Source organism: Rhizophagus irregularis, chromosome 4 (genome assembly GCF_026210795.1).
Source record: "Rhizophagus irregularis chromosome 4, complete sequence".
In the NCBI taxonomy this organism is placed as follows: domain Eukaryota; kingdom Fungi; phylum Glomeromycota; class Glomeromycetes; order Glomerales; family Glomeraceae; genus Rhizophagus; species Rhizophagus irregularis.
In genome coordinates, this window is record NC_089432.1 from 1,273,341 (window position 1) to 1,291,532 (window position 18,192).

An 18,192-nucleotide genomic window follows, 5' to 3' on the forward strand; every position below is an offset into this window, starting at 1 on the left:
TGGAGGCTGATTATAGAAAAAGAAAAAAAGTTGAAACAGCGATCCTCATGCTGTTAAGCGCCATTTCCACATGGAAAGGTCACAACTAAGGAAGAGAGAAATTATTCCAAGGAAGTTAAAGCTGAAAAACAGTGACGAAAAGTGGTGGGAAATGTCTGTAGAAAAATTTTGTGTATTGTATATTAGAAGCGAAGACTAGCAAACAAGCAAAGCGAATTAGTGTAAATATTTTATTTGTTCCAAAAATTCGACATAAATACTTGACGATAATAAATAATGAAAATAGACGAAAACATTAAAACGAGACAGAAAGAATACTTACACTGTTTTACTTGTTTATAACGTTATTTGGGTAGGACTTTCTTATTTTCGACGTCAGAAAAACGAAACGGTATGGTAAAATTATTTTTCCCAAACATTACAAGAAAGAATTATAGCCGTTACTTAATATAATCTTTTTTTCCGTAAAGCACTATTTTTCACCGGGAACCCCGTGCATATCGTAGTGTTTACACAGTACAGAACTGGAGATCGTAAAATTCCAACTTTTCAATCCAAATAGAATTTCCATTGGAAATTAGGGCAGTGACATTTATTACGTAATATTTTAGGGGTGGGTCATATAAGTGTAACGTAAGATTTTACATATTCGTAATAAATGTCACTGCCTTAACCAATACCACATACATGTTCATTGAATCGAAGCACATCACTTGTAGATCATGATGTAACGGAAATTACACTCAAGATACCTGCCGATCACTCGATGACACGTTAATATTATGATGGAATCTTTTTGGAAACGAGATTGATGGGTCACGCTTCATTCACTAATCTTTGAATTTCATCCAGATCTACGTTCCACTGTTCGCATGGAAATCCTGGCAACCATAAAATCGACAGTCTATAATCCCGACACCAAGATCCCGACAAACCCTGAAATAAAATCCCGATAGTCACAAATTCTGACAGTTAACAATCATGACAGTCAAAGCCCCAAAGTTTTTTTTTTAAAAAAAAAAATTAAAAAAAAAAAATTATATAAATTTTCCAATTAAGTATATAATCTTAAAAATGCAGTGACGCAGTAACGAGTTAATTTATTCACTATAATTAAATTATAATTTGTAAATTTTATTATTACCAATGTAAATTGTTTGCAAATTTTATTAATATTAATGCAAATTAACTAACGTTACTATATTATTAATGAAAATTAAAAGAAAAATTTTTTAATCTTAGTATGTACTTACTAAACTATCTAAACTATTTCTTATCTTCTAAAATTAGAAATAATTACATTAAAAAAATTAACTAATCTCAGTCAGGATTTTGGCTGTCAAGATTTTAGATCATCTGGATTCTGTGACTGTCAGGATTTTATTTCAAGTTTATTGAATGTTAAATGTATTGAAAATTTCAATTTACCTCCTATGGTTGAGTTTCTTAAATCATCACGGATTTCAAATTATTTTAGATTATCTTACAAAAAAGAAATGGTCAAGATAATTAAGAAAGCGTAAATTGCGACGCAGATATGGAAATGCTGAAGTTCAATTGATAGTAATGAAATTAGTCTCCTAGTGTCAGTCACATTTCCTAGCTATTTCTTATCACGTGACTTTATAGTAAAATATTATGTACTCTATTAGGACTTTTGCCGGCGGTGCTCTTAGCGCATCTCCGTTCTTTTTATTTTACCACCAAGGTGACATCGCCTTGTAGCGGTTTGGTTATCAGTTGTTACTTTTGATTTTAGTTATTAATTTCTTTATAATTCGTACTGTAACCTCGTTCATTTTGTGAAATAAAATTAAAAATTAAAAAGGCGTGGTTCTAATTTTAACGCCTGTACTTGCAGTAATGATCAAGAATTCATTTATAGCATGTTGGAGAACTTAATTGACCATTTATTTGGAATACTTGGAAATTAATCCATTGCACACAAAATTTAAAGATGGGACAATATTTATTCTCATTCTAACTTCCTAGAATCCCTGCATTTTTCTCTGGGCAAAATTGGATACTTGGATTTACCTTTAAAAAAAAATCTGTTTGAATGCAAACTGAAAATCTTTTACAGTGTGATTATTAAAGAAAGTAATAAAATATTTATGTTGTGGCTCAAGTGTCGATTTGTGATTTTGCGTCAGTTGATAGCTGACGTGCGTCAGACGTAGATTGATACCTGACGCGCGTCACCTGGATCACACAATAAAGTTTTCCATAATAAACACTTACCTTTATTAATAAAATTACTTTTTATTCTATAAGTAAATTTATATCAAAATAAATTATACATATTATGAAAATTTTATACTTATATGATTACATATCGTAGAATTTACTTGAAAAACTTGTTAATTTATAATTAATTTTGAATGAAGACTTTCCATGAATTTGAGTCTAATCAAACTGATATTTTAGGATTACGTATTTTGTAATATGATAAAAATATTTATTGTTCAGCCCAATAGGATCATGCAGATTTTCGTAACCGACATTTTTATTATCATAAGCATAACAATAATACATGATTATACATAATTGATATAATAAGGTGAAGTAAAAAATAATGCTGTAAATGAAAATTTTAATAGGGAAAGTTTAAATAAAGCTTATAAAGTGGATTAAAAATAGCATAAAATGAATTTATAGAAAGTTAACGTCAGAACTAGGGATTGGAATCGATTATCGAATCTTTGTAGATTCGATTGTTTGTTCCTTAAAGGATAATCTATTTTAAGCTTTAATGATTAATTCCATTATCAGTAAATATGTAGATTCTGAATTAAAATTGTAAAATCTATTATCACATTTAGGCACAATTGCAGCGTCGTGTATCAAAATTTTACTGAAACTAAATAAAAAAAATTCTCATGAATTCCCAGGGACTTTCATAAATAATACCCATCTTTTCGATAACAATATTTTTTTGTTGCTGCGGCTTGAATGCAATGGTTATATTTTTTACATACAATACCTATATGATACCGATCATTTGCCGATCATTTCGTCGTTTTTAAGTTTTTATCGATCAATTTTTCTTTTTTGAATCAATTTTTTTGTTTAGTTTCAATTTTCTCTTCAACAAATGAGATTCGATTTTGATTCGATTATCGATTCCCAATCCCTAGTCAGAACGATAACACTTTGATTGGATGTGGGGCTATATCGGTTACTTTATTGATTGGTGAAAATGACCACTAGCTACGTGGCCCATTTTTATCCAATATTCAGTTGTGACAGATATAGCTAATCCACAACATTTACATTATTATTTTTTAATCTTTTTTCTCCAAACGACTTTTAGTCCCGCTTACTGCGCTTAGTATCTATGTACAGTCAGACCTCTATATAATCACCAAATCGGTTCCACCAAAATCGGGATTATATAGAGGAGTGATTATATAGAGATTTTTAAATTTATCTGAAATTATTTCGGCCGGAATTATAGACATATTAAAATTCTGGCCGAAAATAATGCTGATCCGAATTACAAATTTTCCTAATAAGGAAATTACCCGAAATTGTGATTTTGTAATTTTAGCCAAAAATGATATATAGCCAGAATTATAATTTATAGGTGATTGTGAGAAATTTTTTTATTAATATAAATAGTATAGGTAAATTTATATTATCAAAAATCCGTTTTGAAAAAATTAGTGCTTATAAAGAGTTGTGACTATAACTATATGGAGGTCTGACTGTAGTTTCCTTCCACAAGCGGTCGGTTCAGTTCAGTTTCGGTTTTAAAACCGCGGTTTTCAGCTGAAACCGAACCGACCGCAAAACCGACCGATAAAACCGAATTGCAAAACCGATCGCAAAACTACTGCAAAATTGAATGAACCAATGTTAGCAAGTGTTAATTATAATTTTATTTGATAATGTTCCTTAAAGCTATAATTTTTTTTACGATAATAATATCAATTTTGCGATTTTTTTCAGCAGAATGAAAAATCACGTGATCGACGCGTAAAAGATTAAAAGATAAATTTTCTTATTATTTCAAAAATAAGAATACTATATATATATAAACACCAAAATCATAATTTTTAATAGTATTCCCAATAAAATTAATAAAAGAGACATTTTTTTTCTTTTGGAATATATGATTAACTGATCGGTTTTTTTGTCGGTTTTTTTATATATAAAACCGACGGTTAACCGGTCGGTCTTGGACTAAAACCGAACCGTAACCGAACCGGTAAAACCCGGTTATAATCGGTTATAACCGAACTTTTGGCATCCCTACACAAGCATCACTAAAAAATTTGATATAAGTTTGTATTAGTAAAATTATATCTATTAATTCGTGATCCGCAAACGATCTGCAAAAAATGAGAATCTGGCGTGGCGTCAAATAAAAGTAAAAAATTATGTGAAAAAATTATTGTAAAAATCAAACTATTTGAAACTTTGGGATAAATATTATGTATTAAGGAATGAAAATCGGGTATTAGAAAAAAATTACCAATAATCACGCATTCTTCAACATGACAAACATCCGATTGATCGCAGTCACATACGTACTTACGATTTGTGGACTGGACCAAAAAAAATGCAAATATCAATTTTGCTATTTATTTTCATTATACATATACTGTATTATATAGTATTGGGCAGGGGCAATATTGTGGTCATGGATCGATTGGATCGTGTCACGTATTACACTATTGATCGACTCATCGACATGATTCTTTCTTTCATTTAACAATGACAAACAAACGTTTAACAAAACGGGAGCTTCCGACTATGTAATTATATGATCGCAAATTAAAAGTTATCTAAAATAAGAAAAAAAAATGATTTTCGTTTTAAATAATTTTTTTTAAAAAAATTACTTGTTTTTAGTTGTTTTCATTTTTAATTAAAAAGAACGATTTTTATGAAATAATCGGTTGTTTTTCATTTTTATAAAAATAATAAAAAAGAATTTTTTTTTTGTTTAATTAATAAAAAAAAATTAGTTTTTCACTTTTAGTAAGAAAAGGACGATTTTTTTATGAAAAAATCAGTTGTGTTTTCATTTTATTAATTAGTATAAAAATTAGTTTTTTCATTTTAATAAAAAAAAAGGACGATTTTTTTATGAAAAAATTAAGTGTGTTCATTTTTAAATAAAAAAAAATGATTTTTTCCGTTTTTAATAAAACCGGACTTTTTTTTATAACTAGATTAGGTCGGGGTGATCTGTATTCAGTAGGGGATTCGGTTTAATTAATTGACAATCATTTCGCCGATAATTATTTGACCGACAATTGTCCGATATTTCACTTACTTGATTACTTAACCGTCATGAGGTATTTGTAATTATATGTTATATTCCAATAAAGAAACGCGTATAAATAATAATAATAGACAAATGGATATTATCCAAACACGAAGAAGGAGATAAGAAAAAAAATTGCGTACGACCAATTTTCTTTTATACAAATTATATTATGAAATATTAAAAACAGTTAATATTGACATAATTCAGGGACTAATTGATATTTATACATCTGATTATCAAAATTCATCGGATCATGTACGTGAACTCATTTATCCATTTTATTTTTTGGTATTATTTTAATTTTTTCTGTATATAAATACTGTATGTATAATAATTATTAGGTTATGTATTTATAAATTAAAGCAACGTTTATGCTATTCAAAATAATGAATTTAAAGCAACCTTAATTTTGCAATGATACTTTGATGATTCTTTCAATGCATTTAAATAATAAAATTACGTGATTGTAATTCCATATAAACAAATAGTAAAAAAAAATTATATATATATATACATATATATTATAATAAATAGTGCGTAGTATTAAAAATTTTATTTTTATTTTTATTTTTAATTTCCAAGTCACGATACAAATTACAGGGACAAACTATTCGTAAGCCTAAAGTAATTCTAAACTAAATCGTGTACCAAACCGCAAAATCTGACAGCGCCACCCTGGTTTCGAAAAATAAACCTGTGGAGGGATGCGTCTAAACACGTCCCGCCCAGTGCGTAGTATTAAAAAATGTTTAATCAAATAAATTTATAAATAGCCACGTGATTAGGCGGTAAAAAATTTACTGTCAATATTATTATTTAGCAAAATTTTAAATAACAGTTTTATGTTAAATTCAGGCTGTATTTATTTCACTGACAATCATCTCGCTGACAATTATCTCACCGACAGACGTTTCACCAACAGGGTCATTTTGAAGACAAATGTTTCGCCGACAAGGGAATTTAGGATTAAAGTTAGGGTTAGGTAAGAATTAAGGTTAGGATTAGGTTAGGATTATATTAGGGTAGGATTTCAAAACTGTCGGTGAAATGACTGTCGGTGAAATGATCCTGTCGGTTAGTGCTTCGATCCGAGTCCGGTTTATCCGGATTTTAGATTGTAAGTTTCGGATAATTTTAAGTATTTCGGGAACTAATGATCAGAACTTTATGATTCATAGCTTGTTTGAAAGCTCTTAATGCTACAATGTGATCATAGTACTGAAATTTAAAAAATAATCAGTTTTAACCCGAATTTTATTTTAATAACTATTTTCATCCGGATAAAATAATTATTTTATCCGGATAACGGTTTTTATCTGGATCAAAGCACTACTGTCGGTGAATGATTGTCGGTGAAACATCTATCGGTGAGATAATTGTCGGCGAAATGAGCACCCTTACAGTAAAATTCGAAATATAATGGACACTTGAAAATTTTCATTGTCGGGATTGTCGGGTACTCGGGTTACTCGGCTAGTCGGGTTATTGGAAAAGAAAATAACACGGGTATACCTTAATTAAATTTAACATAATTACATTATATAGTATATACAATTATACTTTATTATACTTTATACTACGCCATCATATATCACGTGTTATATATCTTTTCTAATAACCCGACTAGCCGAGTAACCCGAGTACCGACAATAAAAATTTTCAAGTCCACTATATTTCGAATTTTGCTGTAAATGGGTAATTCGGTAAATTGTCCATTCAGGGTAAAAGGATTCGGGATAAAAGAATTGAGAAATCGGATGTCTTCAATAATTTTCTGGGTGTATCCGTCGCGAATAAATCCGGATTACAGCTGATTTCATAATGTACGGGACACTTGGCAAAATTTAAAGAAGTCGGAAATATTCGGTGAAGTTCAAAATAAGATAAAATTATACCACCATTCTCAGAATAATACTCTAAAATTAGCGTATAATTTTTATTTTATATCAAGCTTTACCGAATATTCCGAGTTCTTTAAAATTTGTTAAGTGTCACGTACATTATGAAATCAGCTGTAATCAGATAATCCGTCATCCCGTTATAATACGTTGGTATACAGTCAATACTGTTTAAAAAATCGCTGGCGGAATCACGTGATTCTTAATCCCGTTTTACTGGTAAATGTTTCGCCGACAGGATCCTCTCACCGACATTTACATTAATATCATAATAAATTAGATAATAAGTTTTTGTTAAAAAAATAAAATAAAATAATTAATTAATTAATTATATTTTTAATGTCCTTAATGGTCTGGTACGAAATTCCGAATGCCAAAATCCCGAAATTAATTGCTTTTTACATATAAGATGATCAATAAAAAGTGATTTTCTATTAGATTTATACTAAAATGTAAGTAAATTTCCGAAAAAGCCACTTGTATACCTGAAACAATCAGCCACATGTTTGAAAGCAAAAGCATAAATGGCATACAAAGAATGAATATTACTCATATTAGTATATTTATTATATGGTGTCGGAATTAATGTCGGAATTATGAATTTCGGGATTTAAAATCTAAATATGGGTGAATAATAATATAAATTACATTTAATATTATAACTATCTGAGAATGATATAAATTATATTTACAATATAATCTATCTATTGTTATAAAAAAAATCCTAAAAAAGTATCTATTAACTTATTAACTATCTATTACTTATTAGAAACTAAAAAAAAAATCTTACTAAAAACAATAATAAGTTAATTTATTACTTATTAGTATTAATGCTACCGGAGAATTAAAAAAAAAATTAAACTATTTAATTATATAGACTCAGTTAAATATTATGACTGACTTGATGAAATTAAATGTTTGTCGGGAGAAATATCTTGTCGGCGGCAAAACGTTTGTCAGTAAAAAGTGATTGTCGGTAAAAGTAATGTGAAACGAACCAATCTCATCCATATCCGTTTCATGCATAAAAAATTGACCGAATATCAATTACCGTTACTAGTGATCGGCAATATATGAAAATTTGCAGATATATCCTTTATTGTATAATAAATAAGTTACCAAAAGTACGTTAGTAACAGAAATTCAAATCAAAAATAAGCTAGCTAATTTTAATTAATTGAAAAGCAGTTTCATAATAAATATTCTATCAAATTTAATGCTCTTTTTTTTTTATATTACTTGTGAAATCATAAAGTATATTCGATTACGATCTACGAATTAATTAAATTAAAGTTAAAATTTTAAAAAATAGAAAATCTCATTAATGCATATAACACGAAACTTTATTGAGAAATTATATATTGCGTATCAAGACAAAGATATTCTTCATAGTTAGTACATATGAAACTCATTAAATACAAGTGGGAATAAAATTTTTCTAAAGACTTTCCTCGACCAATATAACACGAAACTTTATTGAGAAATTACATAATTGCCAAGATATTCTTCATAGTTAGTTTCACATGAAACTCATTAAATATTGGTGGGAATAAAATTTTTCCAAAGACTTTTTTCGACCAATAAATAACATGATATAACAGCGATGTCTTTCAGCGAATTATAAATGAGAATATAAAAACATTGTGAAAAAAAAAGTATATATTTTAAAATTTTAAGTTTATTCTAAGTCTATTTTAGTTGTATTACTGTATGTAATTTATTACATAGATCTACGTAATAAACTATTTTTTACGCAGGCAAATCAATCGGGTCGCTTATTATTAAATAAGAATATAACTTAATTTCAGTAACTGCTTATTTACTATATCATTTAATACGACTTTCAATGCAGGTATTCTTTATTCTCAATAGGTTATCTTATTTGGTTTAGTGCCGCTTGTGCCATTACAAAAAATCATTGAGAGTTTAAAACTGAAATTGAAAAAAAATTAAAAAACTCGTAAAAACTATGATTAATAACAAAAAAATGCGGAAATATTTGCGAAATATAGTAAACTTTATAAGGAATTCACGATCAGGAAGACAAATAAGATATAATAGTGTATTTTTACATATCAGAAATGCTCATAATAATAAATTTCTAAATTCGTGTAAACGAATGTATTCGACTAACCAACGTGAAACGACTCAACCTTTAAGTAAATAATCAATTGTTTGTTCTAACATTTTGATATATTCTCGATCATTAAATGTAATAGGTGTTAAATTATTGTTATTTGAGGGGTTAAAATTCGAAGAATTTATTAAGGAAACGTCAGTTAAACCGACACTAGGATAATTAATTTTATTATTATCAAGTTGAATTTCAGCATGTTCTTTATTTTCCTTATCTGTGCAAAATTCTATGTCGTTACTTTCTTGATTATTTTCAGCACAACTATTCATATGTTTGTCTAAAATAATTTGAATATTAATCTGCTTATAAATTGATTTTGCATCCTTAACTAGCGACTCATAAAAATCTTTTACGTTCTTTGGTTCCATATTCCAAGAATTTTTGGCGATTTTAGAAACTTTACCCATAGGAGGTAATTTACAATTTTTAATACGATATTCTTTCATTAACGCCATTCTATATGCAATAAAAGCGTTTGGAAGAAATTTTGGTTTATTATTTGTGTTGGAGTTTTTAATTAATTCATTAATCGTTAAGGTCGAAGGGAAAGATGGCTTGATATAAATGAAAGCATTGTTGGAGTTAGGTCTACTAATATCAGTTTCGATATTGTTTGCAGTAACACGTTTGCTATTTTTTTGTCTTAAAGAAGTTTTGGACATAACGTAATATAATAGAAAAATTCTTATGAAAATAAAAGTATAAAAAAAAAAGAAATCGAAGTCTTGAAACAACTAAAACGCGCTTTTACAAATTAGATCCGCCAATCATTATCTGTATGATCTGTATTTAAAAATTAAAAATCAGATATAGCATAATTTGTAATGTTACTCCAAATTTATTATTTCCAAAACGGATTTTCATTATAAACGTTAATAATGATCAGAAAAAAAAATTTTACGTCCCTCGATTTAATTGTACATAAATTATTTTACTTAAAGCCACGATAATTAATTGGTTGGTCAAAATTATTGCAATCATACGTTGTTAATCTTAAAAACAAATAGAATGACATTTATAGTTTAATAGTAAAATTTTTATTGATGTCCTAATTTAGTAATTATTAATATATACATAGACTTAAATATTCATTATTACATACAGGACACAGCATTTATTGTTTTACGTGAAAGATATAGTATAAACCATCATTTCATTTCTTTCTAAATGGATAATTGCGAAATGTTTACTATGTTTATGTAAAATAGTGCTTTTTATATCCCTATAAAAAAAGTTGTCCAAACGCTGTTCGGTTTTTTGTTCGGAAAATTGACCCCGTTCTGAACATTACTTGACATTTATTGGACAATTATCATGATATTGTACGTTTTTTATGTGGTCGAAAATTCTCAATCTCTGCATCTTGTAACAAATATTGTATAATAACGTGCGAGTGTTCGGAAAATCGATCCCATTCCGAATATTTATCAGACAAACATTTTTTATAGGGTATAATAAAACATTCGATGTTAGTTTTATGATTAATTTTCCTTAAAAATGGCTTTGCACTGGCAAAATGATCTGTCGGTGAAACTGACAAAATTATGTGATATTACGAAGTTCCAGCTAATCATCACTTTGCTGACTTTTAATTTCAGTTAATATTATGCCGAAATTTTTCGTGTCCGGAACGACTTTACAAAAAAGTATATTGTTTAGCGAAAGATTATTCTACATTATTATGTGGCAAGGAAAAACCCGCTTCGTTAATTAAATTTATATTAAATAATTATGGATGTACTAATTTACCCCTTAGTTATATTAAAAATTTTCTTGGAAAATCCGATAAATGATCATTTTTCTAATTTATATTCCAAGAAAACTCCGATATGGGATCAATTTTTATAAAAAAATTTTTATAGGGTTAGATGAGGGTTAGGATTAGGTTTAGGGTATTAGGCTGACTTATTGTAGCATACGAACTTGTTTTTATTAGTATGAAAATTCCTATTTTTTTTCCCCATTTATATGTCACCGTCTAATAAGAACTGAGATTATGAGATCAATGTACGTAATGAAAATTGTGTAACATTGGCAACTTACCATTATAGCATTTTTTTTATGAAAATCGAATGAAGAAGTCTATTATTAATTAATTGCCGATCCGCATGTGATGGATAGAAAAATTATCGCAAATTTGAAATCTGCGTTTCCCCCATCGATCAATTTTTAACCAAATCACTTGAAATTTTTATTGAAAGGACTTTGAGATTTATCAAAATGTTTAATGTGATTCTTATAAAACTCAAAATTTTAAAAATCCATCTATAAATTGAACAAGTCAAAATTACATGTGAAATCTCCGTTTCCCTCATAGATAAGTCGATCGAAAAAACCTTGAGATTATATCTTTTTTATTCAAGTATTTAATATTAATAATATAAAACTTGACATTTTACAAAAAATTCCTAAACATTGCCAATTAGTCAAAATTTGGCAATATTTTGAATAAATTTGCACCACTTTTTTTTTCGCCTTATAAAAGTACCGGCTAGAAGCGTCAAATTTTATATTTACATACTTTCACATATGTATTAATATATTCTTTAAAAAAAAAATTAATTGAAAAAATACGGATTTTTTTTTAATGACTTCAAAACCTGCAAAAACTACCTAATTTTAAGCAATTATTGATTTTTTTGCGATTTTTTAAAATTTTCAGTTTTAAGTTTAAATAACTCCGCGAAAATAAATTTTTATGCTTTAAAATGATCTGCGCTGCCCCTTAAATCACATGTGTACAAATTAAGTACTTATTTGTACATATCAAAATAGTTTAATAATGCAATTGCGATCGGCGTTCAATTACAAATAGCTATTACAAATATCACGTAATAAATTTGACGGAGACATGCCACGTTACACAATCCAAAATAATTAAATAGGACCAGTTACACGGAATTTTATGAGATTTGTACAGTATTACTAATGTAAAATTTACACAGGTCCCGATAAATTCCTGCAAATTCCATGAGAACCTCATCACTAAACAGAACCAAAATTTAAATTTGTATAGCCATTTATTAATTTTCGCCCAAGGTTCCCATTGGATCCGACGTGGAATTAGCTCGGATTCCATATAATGACGGATGATTACAAATGATTACAAATGATTAATGATTACAAATCAAATGTTGATCGGAGGGGCGAAATTATTAATCATATAAAATGGTTATCAGTTATTCTATAAAAGGAAAATTTGCTATATTTAAATATTGATTCTCACGTCCACCACTAATATTACAATTATGAAATAATTCCATATCTCCTAAATTTAAAGTTAAATCTCTGCTGGCATTATCGTATCCTTTGGTTATTAAATAAGTAAAAACTGATAAAGGTAAATCGCTTGCCCAGGAAGATGTACCAAATTCAAATGGTTCGACATTATGTTCCATTTTAAGTTCAATTAATTTTTGGTCAAGTGTTCCAAAATGATCTAATAATTTTCTGATAAAACATTCCGATATGACAACTTTTCTTTCCGTTATTAAGACTTCACATACATCTACGTTGACAAAAGTAGGTCCTAATCCTACTGCATAGAATAGTGCATGTATTTTACCATGTTGCGTTATCAACCATTCAGCTTTAGCACGAGAATTTCTGGCGACATTTGACCATTTTTGACAGGTTAAAATCAAATTCATAGGACGTTCAATGTATTTAAAAATATTTATCATAATCTCCTCTTCTAAAGATTGGAAAAAGTACATTTTTAATTTGGTACCAGATAAGATTTATGCGAAATGACGTAAGAAAAGTCGCGTGATACAGAAAACTTGAAAAAAAAATTTTCAACTCATCTTTTTGATTCTTTGCTGAAAAAGTGGCCTTTATATGTCTATTTTTGTACCTCTTCATTTTATCAGATTAATCTCTCTTTTTTTTTTTGAATCACAAAAAATTTTTATGATGCAAAAACCTCCCCAAATTTTTTTGTACTTTCTAGTTTTTTCTTTTACCAAATTTGGAACTTGAGTGGGAAGTTTTTAATAAATTCGCGCGAAAGAAAAATCAGTTTTTTTTTTGTATCCAATAAAAATTTTGAAAGATCCGGTGGCTTGATGGGCTGAAATATAAAAAATGATGATCGATATAAAAAAGGCAGGTTACAATGGTTACATTAGGAGTAATAGATTAATTCTAAAATTCGAATTTAACTTAAAATTAAACATCACCCCCTGATCAACATTATGCTGTATAAAAAGTTATTGTATCAGCGTGACAAATAAAAGATAAAAGCAATAGTTCATTTTTAAGTGTTTAGGCGTCGATTGTTTTAAAAAGTTAATTATTTGCCTTTTAATAACAAATAGATAGTAAAGAAGCTCCAAACAAAATTCTGCCTCTTCTTAAACGAAAAGAGTGTTGCATCCACCAATTTGTGAGATGCTTATTCATCTCGAATCATACCAATTTTATATTTACGATTCAAAAAATTTTAGATAAACAATTGGTCATTTGATTACTTGTGATAAACTGATAATGCATGAGTGACAAACACAAATGCTCGCTGATCATTTTTTATATAAACTTCCCTTTATGTCAAATTATAATCAACTCTACATCGTAAGTGAGCACTTACCATATTAATTGAAAAACAAACAAATGTGTTTATAATTCTCCGAATACACGCAGATAATCAAAAACTATCATTAAACATTCTACTTTTGAGTTTTGAGTAATACAAGTTCATATTAATACATAAAAGCGTTTGTATACTTCTATTATATATACGAGCCCACCTTTCGTAAAAAAAAGAAAGAAACTACCGATAGGGATACAATGTCGCTATGAATCCTATGATAGTACGAAAGTGTAAAGAATTAAAAATTTAAAGGAGGCGAAAATAAATTTTGAGAGTTATAAATGTACGTTGAGCATTTGAATTTCAAATACAATATAATCACATATTTTTTGAACGGTTATTATTAAACCTTTCATAAGGTAAAAAGATACTTGCCTACATATATTTATAATTTATGTTGAGCTTGTAATCCTAAAAAAAATAAACATCGCACGTGATTTGCTTATTTGAGATTGTGGTCATATTACAAACTGAATAATTCTTGAAAATTGGAATGAATATAATACGTATAAAACGAAAGCGAGTAAAAAATTATTTACCAGCACATTCAAAATTATGCTATATTAATATATATATTCATACGACTCACGGCGCAGAAAGTGATATAGTTCACATCCATTATAAATCGTAAAAATTGTAAACAAATTAATATATACACAGTTCTTACACTCTATTCAGTTTAAATATCAAAACAAATATTTAAGTGGGCGTGTGGGTCACCTTTTTTTATGATTTTTTTTTTTTTGAATAATTTGTCGAAGCAGTATGTTACTAGTCAATACGATATTATCATGTGACATGAATCTGTATTCCTTTCTACTTCCTTTCCCTTTCGCTGTCTCATGTCTCGAAGATATTAAAAGTCTTTTTTTTTGCCTTTTTCATACGTCCTTGTATAGTTGTCATGTTTTTATTGAATTTGAGGTGCTTATTATTAGAAATATTAGAAATGACTACTCATGATCGCCACACGCTGATTTGTGCATAAGTAGTTACTTTAAATGGTGAATGATAGGGGGACGACATTAACAAATATACATCCTGTACGACAAATAAAAAGGGTAATAAATATTCTAAAAAGAAACTTTCATTGAACTTTTCGTAAGGTTTAACGAAAAAAAAAAAAAAAAAAATTTACTTTATAAAATGGAAAATATTGAAACTAGCGGTTGGATTGAAGAAGCCATAACAAATAATCATATTAGATTTTATGAGTATGATAAATTTACTTGTATTGAAGAAATAGGTTCTGGAAGTTTTGGAAAAGTATTCAAGGCAAAATTTAAAAGTTCTGATAAATATTTTGCCTTGAAGTCTTTTTTTAATTTAAATAACATTACCATAAAGGAGATTGTTAACGAGGTAAGAAAAAAGTTTCTAGGTATCTTAAAAAAGTAACAAATTTCCTAATACTCAATTGCTCAATTCTTATAATTTTTATTTCGTAGCTTAAATTACAACGCGAAGTTGATTTCCATGATAATATCATCAGATTTCATGGAATCACGAAGCCCGTTTCAGGTATGTATAATGATGATGTTTGTTATTAAATGATTTTTCAAGTTATTTAAAAATATTCATTTCCATTTTTTTCTAAAAAAAAAAAGAAGATAAAAAAATGAAAGATTACCATTTGGTATTGGAATATGCTAACCAAGGAACTCTTGAAAGTTACCTAGATAAAAATTTTGAAAATCTCACTTGGAATGATAAGTATAAAATGGCTCATCAGTTGGCTTGTGCTGTCTTATGTTTGCATGATGAAGGAATTGTACATAACGATTTGGTAATTTAATTTTTTATAAAGAAATTCTTTTTTTTAATTTTATTATAAAAAAAAAAATTTCTTATTTAACTTAATCCGTTTGTTTTAATAGAACTCCTCTAATATATTGGTTCATCAACATGATATTAAATTGGCAGACTTCGGATTATCAAAAAGGCTTGATGAATCATCTAGACTTCAATCTAAAGTATTTGGTGTAATTCCCTATACGGATCCAAAAAAATTTAGTAAACGAGGAACACACAAATCTAATGAAAAAAGTGACGTATATAGTGTTGGAGTATTATTATGGGAAATATCAAGCGGTCGAAAACCCTTTTATATAGAAGATGAACCATATGATATTGATTTAGTTATGGAAATTAGTGGTGGTTTAAGAGAAACAATTGTTCCTAATACACCAACTGATTATGTTAAACTTTATGAAGGTAAATAATTTTTTAAAAAATTTTATTCATTTAACGTTATTCCATATTAACAATATCATTATTTTCTTAGAATGTTGGGACAGTGAACCGAGTAAACGGCCAAATATGGAAGAAGTAGTTAAAAGATTAAAAACGAATATTCAATCAGATGAACCACCACATAATAATAATCGTCGTAATAGTTTTAATTCTACCACTTCAGAAATTAGTCCATTACAAGAAGAATTAGCTCAATTGATGGAAAAGTTTAACAAAATGATTACAAAAGATTTAGATGTTTCGGAACTTGGTTCATTACATATGAAATTATCTTCGCTAATTGAAAAATTCAATGAAGCGGCTGCTTCAAATGATTCGTCACAATTTAGTTCGAATGCAATTAGAACACATTCAAGTAATGATTGTTTATTAAACACGATCGAAATTGGATCTACGAGATCTACGAGATCTTCAGAAGAAGAATTTACCGAAAGGGATTTAAGTAAGAATGTTGAGGATATAACAAAACTTTATTTTAAAATATTAAATGAAGGGAAAAGTTTAAACATAAGAAAAAAATATGTGCTAGATTATCTTAATGATCATAACATTAGTAAGAAAGAGATTCATAATTGGTTATCAAATAATCAAAATAACTCCGATAATAAATTTTTATTGGGATATTTTAATTATTTTGGAATTGTAAAAAATAAGAATTATGAATTAGCATTTTATTTATTCATGACTGCTTCAACGCAGGATCACATATTATCGTTATATTATGTAGGAGCATGTAATCAACATGGACATGGAACTAAAAAAAATCCACAATTAGCTCTTGATTGTTATAAATTAATCGCTAGTAAAAATATTGCGATAGGACAGGCAAGACTTGGTTATTTTTATGAAAAAGGAATAGGTGTTGAAAAGGACGAAGCAATTGCTGTGGAGTGGTATACAAAGGGTGAAAGTAATGGAAGTTACTTAGCAGCTTATGATCTTTCCCAGTGTTATAGATATGGAAAAGGCGTTGATGAAGACACCAAGAAAGCTTTTAATTTATGTAGAAAAGCGGCTAATTCAGGAGACGGCATGGCTATAGCTCAATATGATCTTGGAGAAATGTATGAAAAAGGGATTGGAACTAACAAAGACATAGATCAAGCAATTCTTTGGTATACACAATCTTCAGAGCAAGGATATCCCAATGCTAACGTTAAGTTGAAAAAACTTAATAGAAAACGAACATGTAAAATAAATTAAAAATTATTGATATAGTATAATTTTATATTAGTTATTTATTTTAGTTATATAGTATCTTATTAATTATTATTTAAATGTCACAATTTGGTATTGTATTTATGGATTTATGGTCAAAATTTCCGATTCTTACCTCGTTCATATTATATCTACTGATCTACATTAACGAGTTAACATCAAAAAATAAATACTATACGTGATTTCATCTACATTATAATATTTAGTTTTTATTATTTGATTTATAAAGATTTCATCTTCAGTCCGGCAAATTAAATATTGTACAGATTTACAGTACGTGTAAATCATGTGTTTAAATTTTTATTATTAAGAAAATCAAAATTAGTTAGCTGCTGCGGTTTATCACTATGGCGGATTTATGAAATACCCCAAAATTTGTCCGTCATGTCAAATTAAATAAATATTTGACACCAAATTTCTATTTAAGTCCCAAATTTATTATTGAACAGCTCCAAAAATTTTTTTTGTACCCCAAATCTTGCGTCTAACCAATTAACCAATTTTTCCAGTGTTAAAGACGCGACATTTTTTAGGAAAAAAGCTTAAATTAGTAACACATGTTTAAGTATAATTCCCGAGGGCGCAGCAGGGTTTTCGACAAATTTCATAAATCCGCCGCAATGTTCATATAAATTAATAAACTTATTTAAAACAAAGTTAATAATCAATAATAAAATACTTAAAAATGTTTCGTGTGTTGATTATACTTGAATTTTTTTTTTTGACCAGAATTTGGATTTTTATATTTCGAGACTTTCCAAATAAAATTTTATGGATTACTTTAATTGGATACGAATACCCTCACAATAATTATAGT

At 28.0% G+C, this 18,192-nt stretch overlaps 3 protein-coding genes across 3 annotated transcripts; 1 reads left to right on the forward strand and 2 right to left on the reverse strand.

Annotated features, from left to right (window-relative positions):
• Window positions 1-9,324: 9,324 nt before the first annotated feature.
• OCT59_023655 (uncharacterized protein) lies at window positions 9,325-9,975 on the reverse strand (the record flags this gene model as incomplete). The annotated part of the gene is made up of 1 exon (XM_025333050.2): window positions 9,325-9,975. One exon carries the CDS (start codon window positions 9,973-9,975, stop codon window positions 9,325-9,327), a length of 651 nt encoding a protein of 216 aa, XP_025176070.1.
• A 2,517-nt stretch (window positions 9,976-12,492) lies between these two features.
• On the reverse strand, window positions 12,493-13,029 carry OCT59_023656 (uncharacterized protein; the record flags this gene model as incomplete). Its single annotated transcript, XM_025311012.1, has 1 exon — window positions 12,493-13,029. One exon carries the CDS (start codon window positions 13,027-13,029, stop codon window positions 12,493-12,495), a length of 537 nt encoding a protein of 178 aa, XP_025176071.1.
• Window positions 13,030-15,050: 2,021 nt separating this feature from the next.
• OCT59_023657 (uncharacterized protein) lies at window positions 15,051-17,568 on the forward strand (the record flags this gene model as incomplete). Its single annotated transcript, XM_025318469.2, has 5 exons — window positions 15,051-15,266; window positions 15,353-15,425; window positions 15,512-15,690; window positions 15,782-16,118; window positions 16,189-17,568. The coding sequence occupies 5 exons, from the start codon at window positions 15,051-15,053 to the stop codon at window positions 17,358-17,360; spliced, it is 1,977 nt and encodes a 658-aa protein (XP_025176072.2). The 3' UTR covers window positions 17,361-17,568.
• Between the last annotated feature and the right edge of the window lie 624 nt (window positions 17,569-18,192).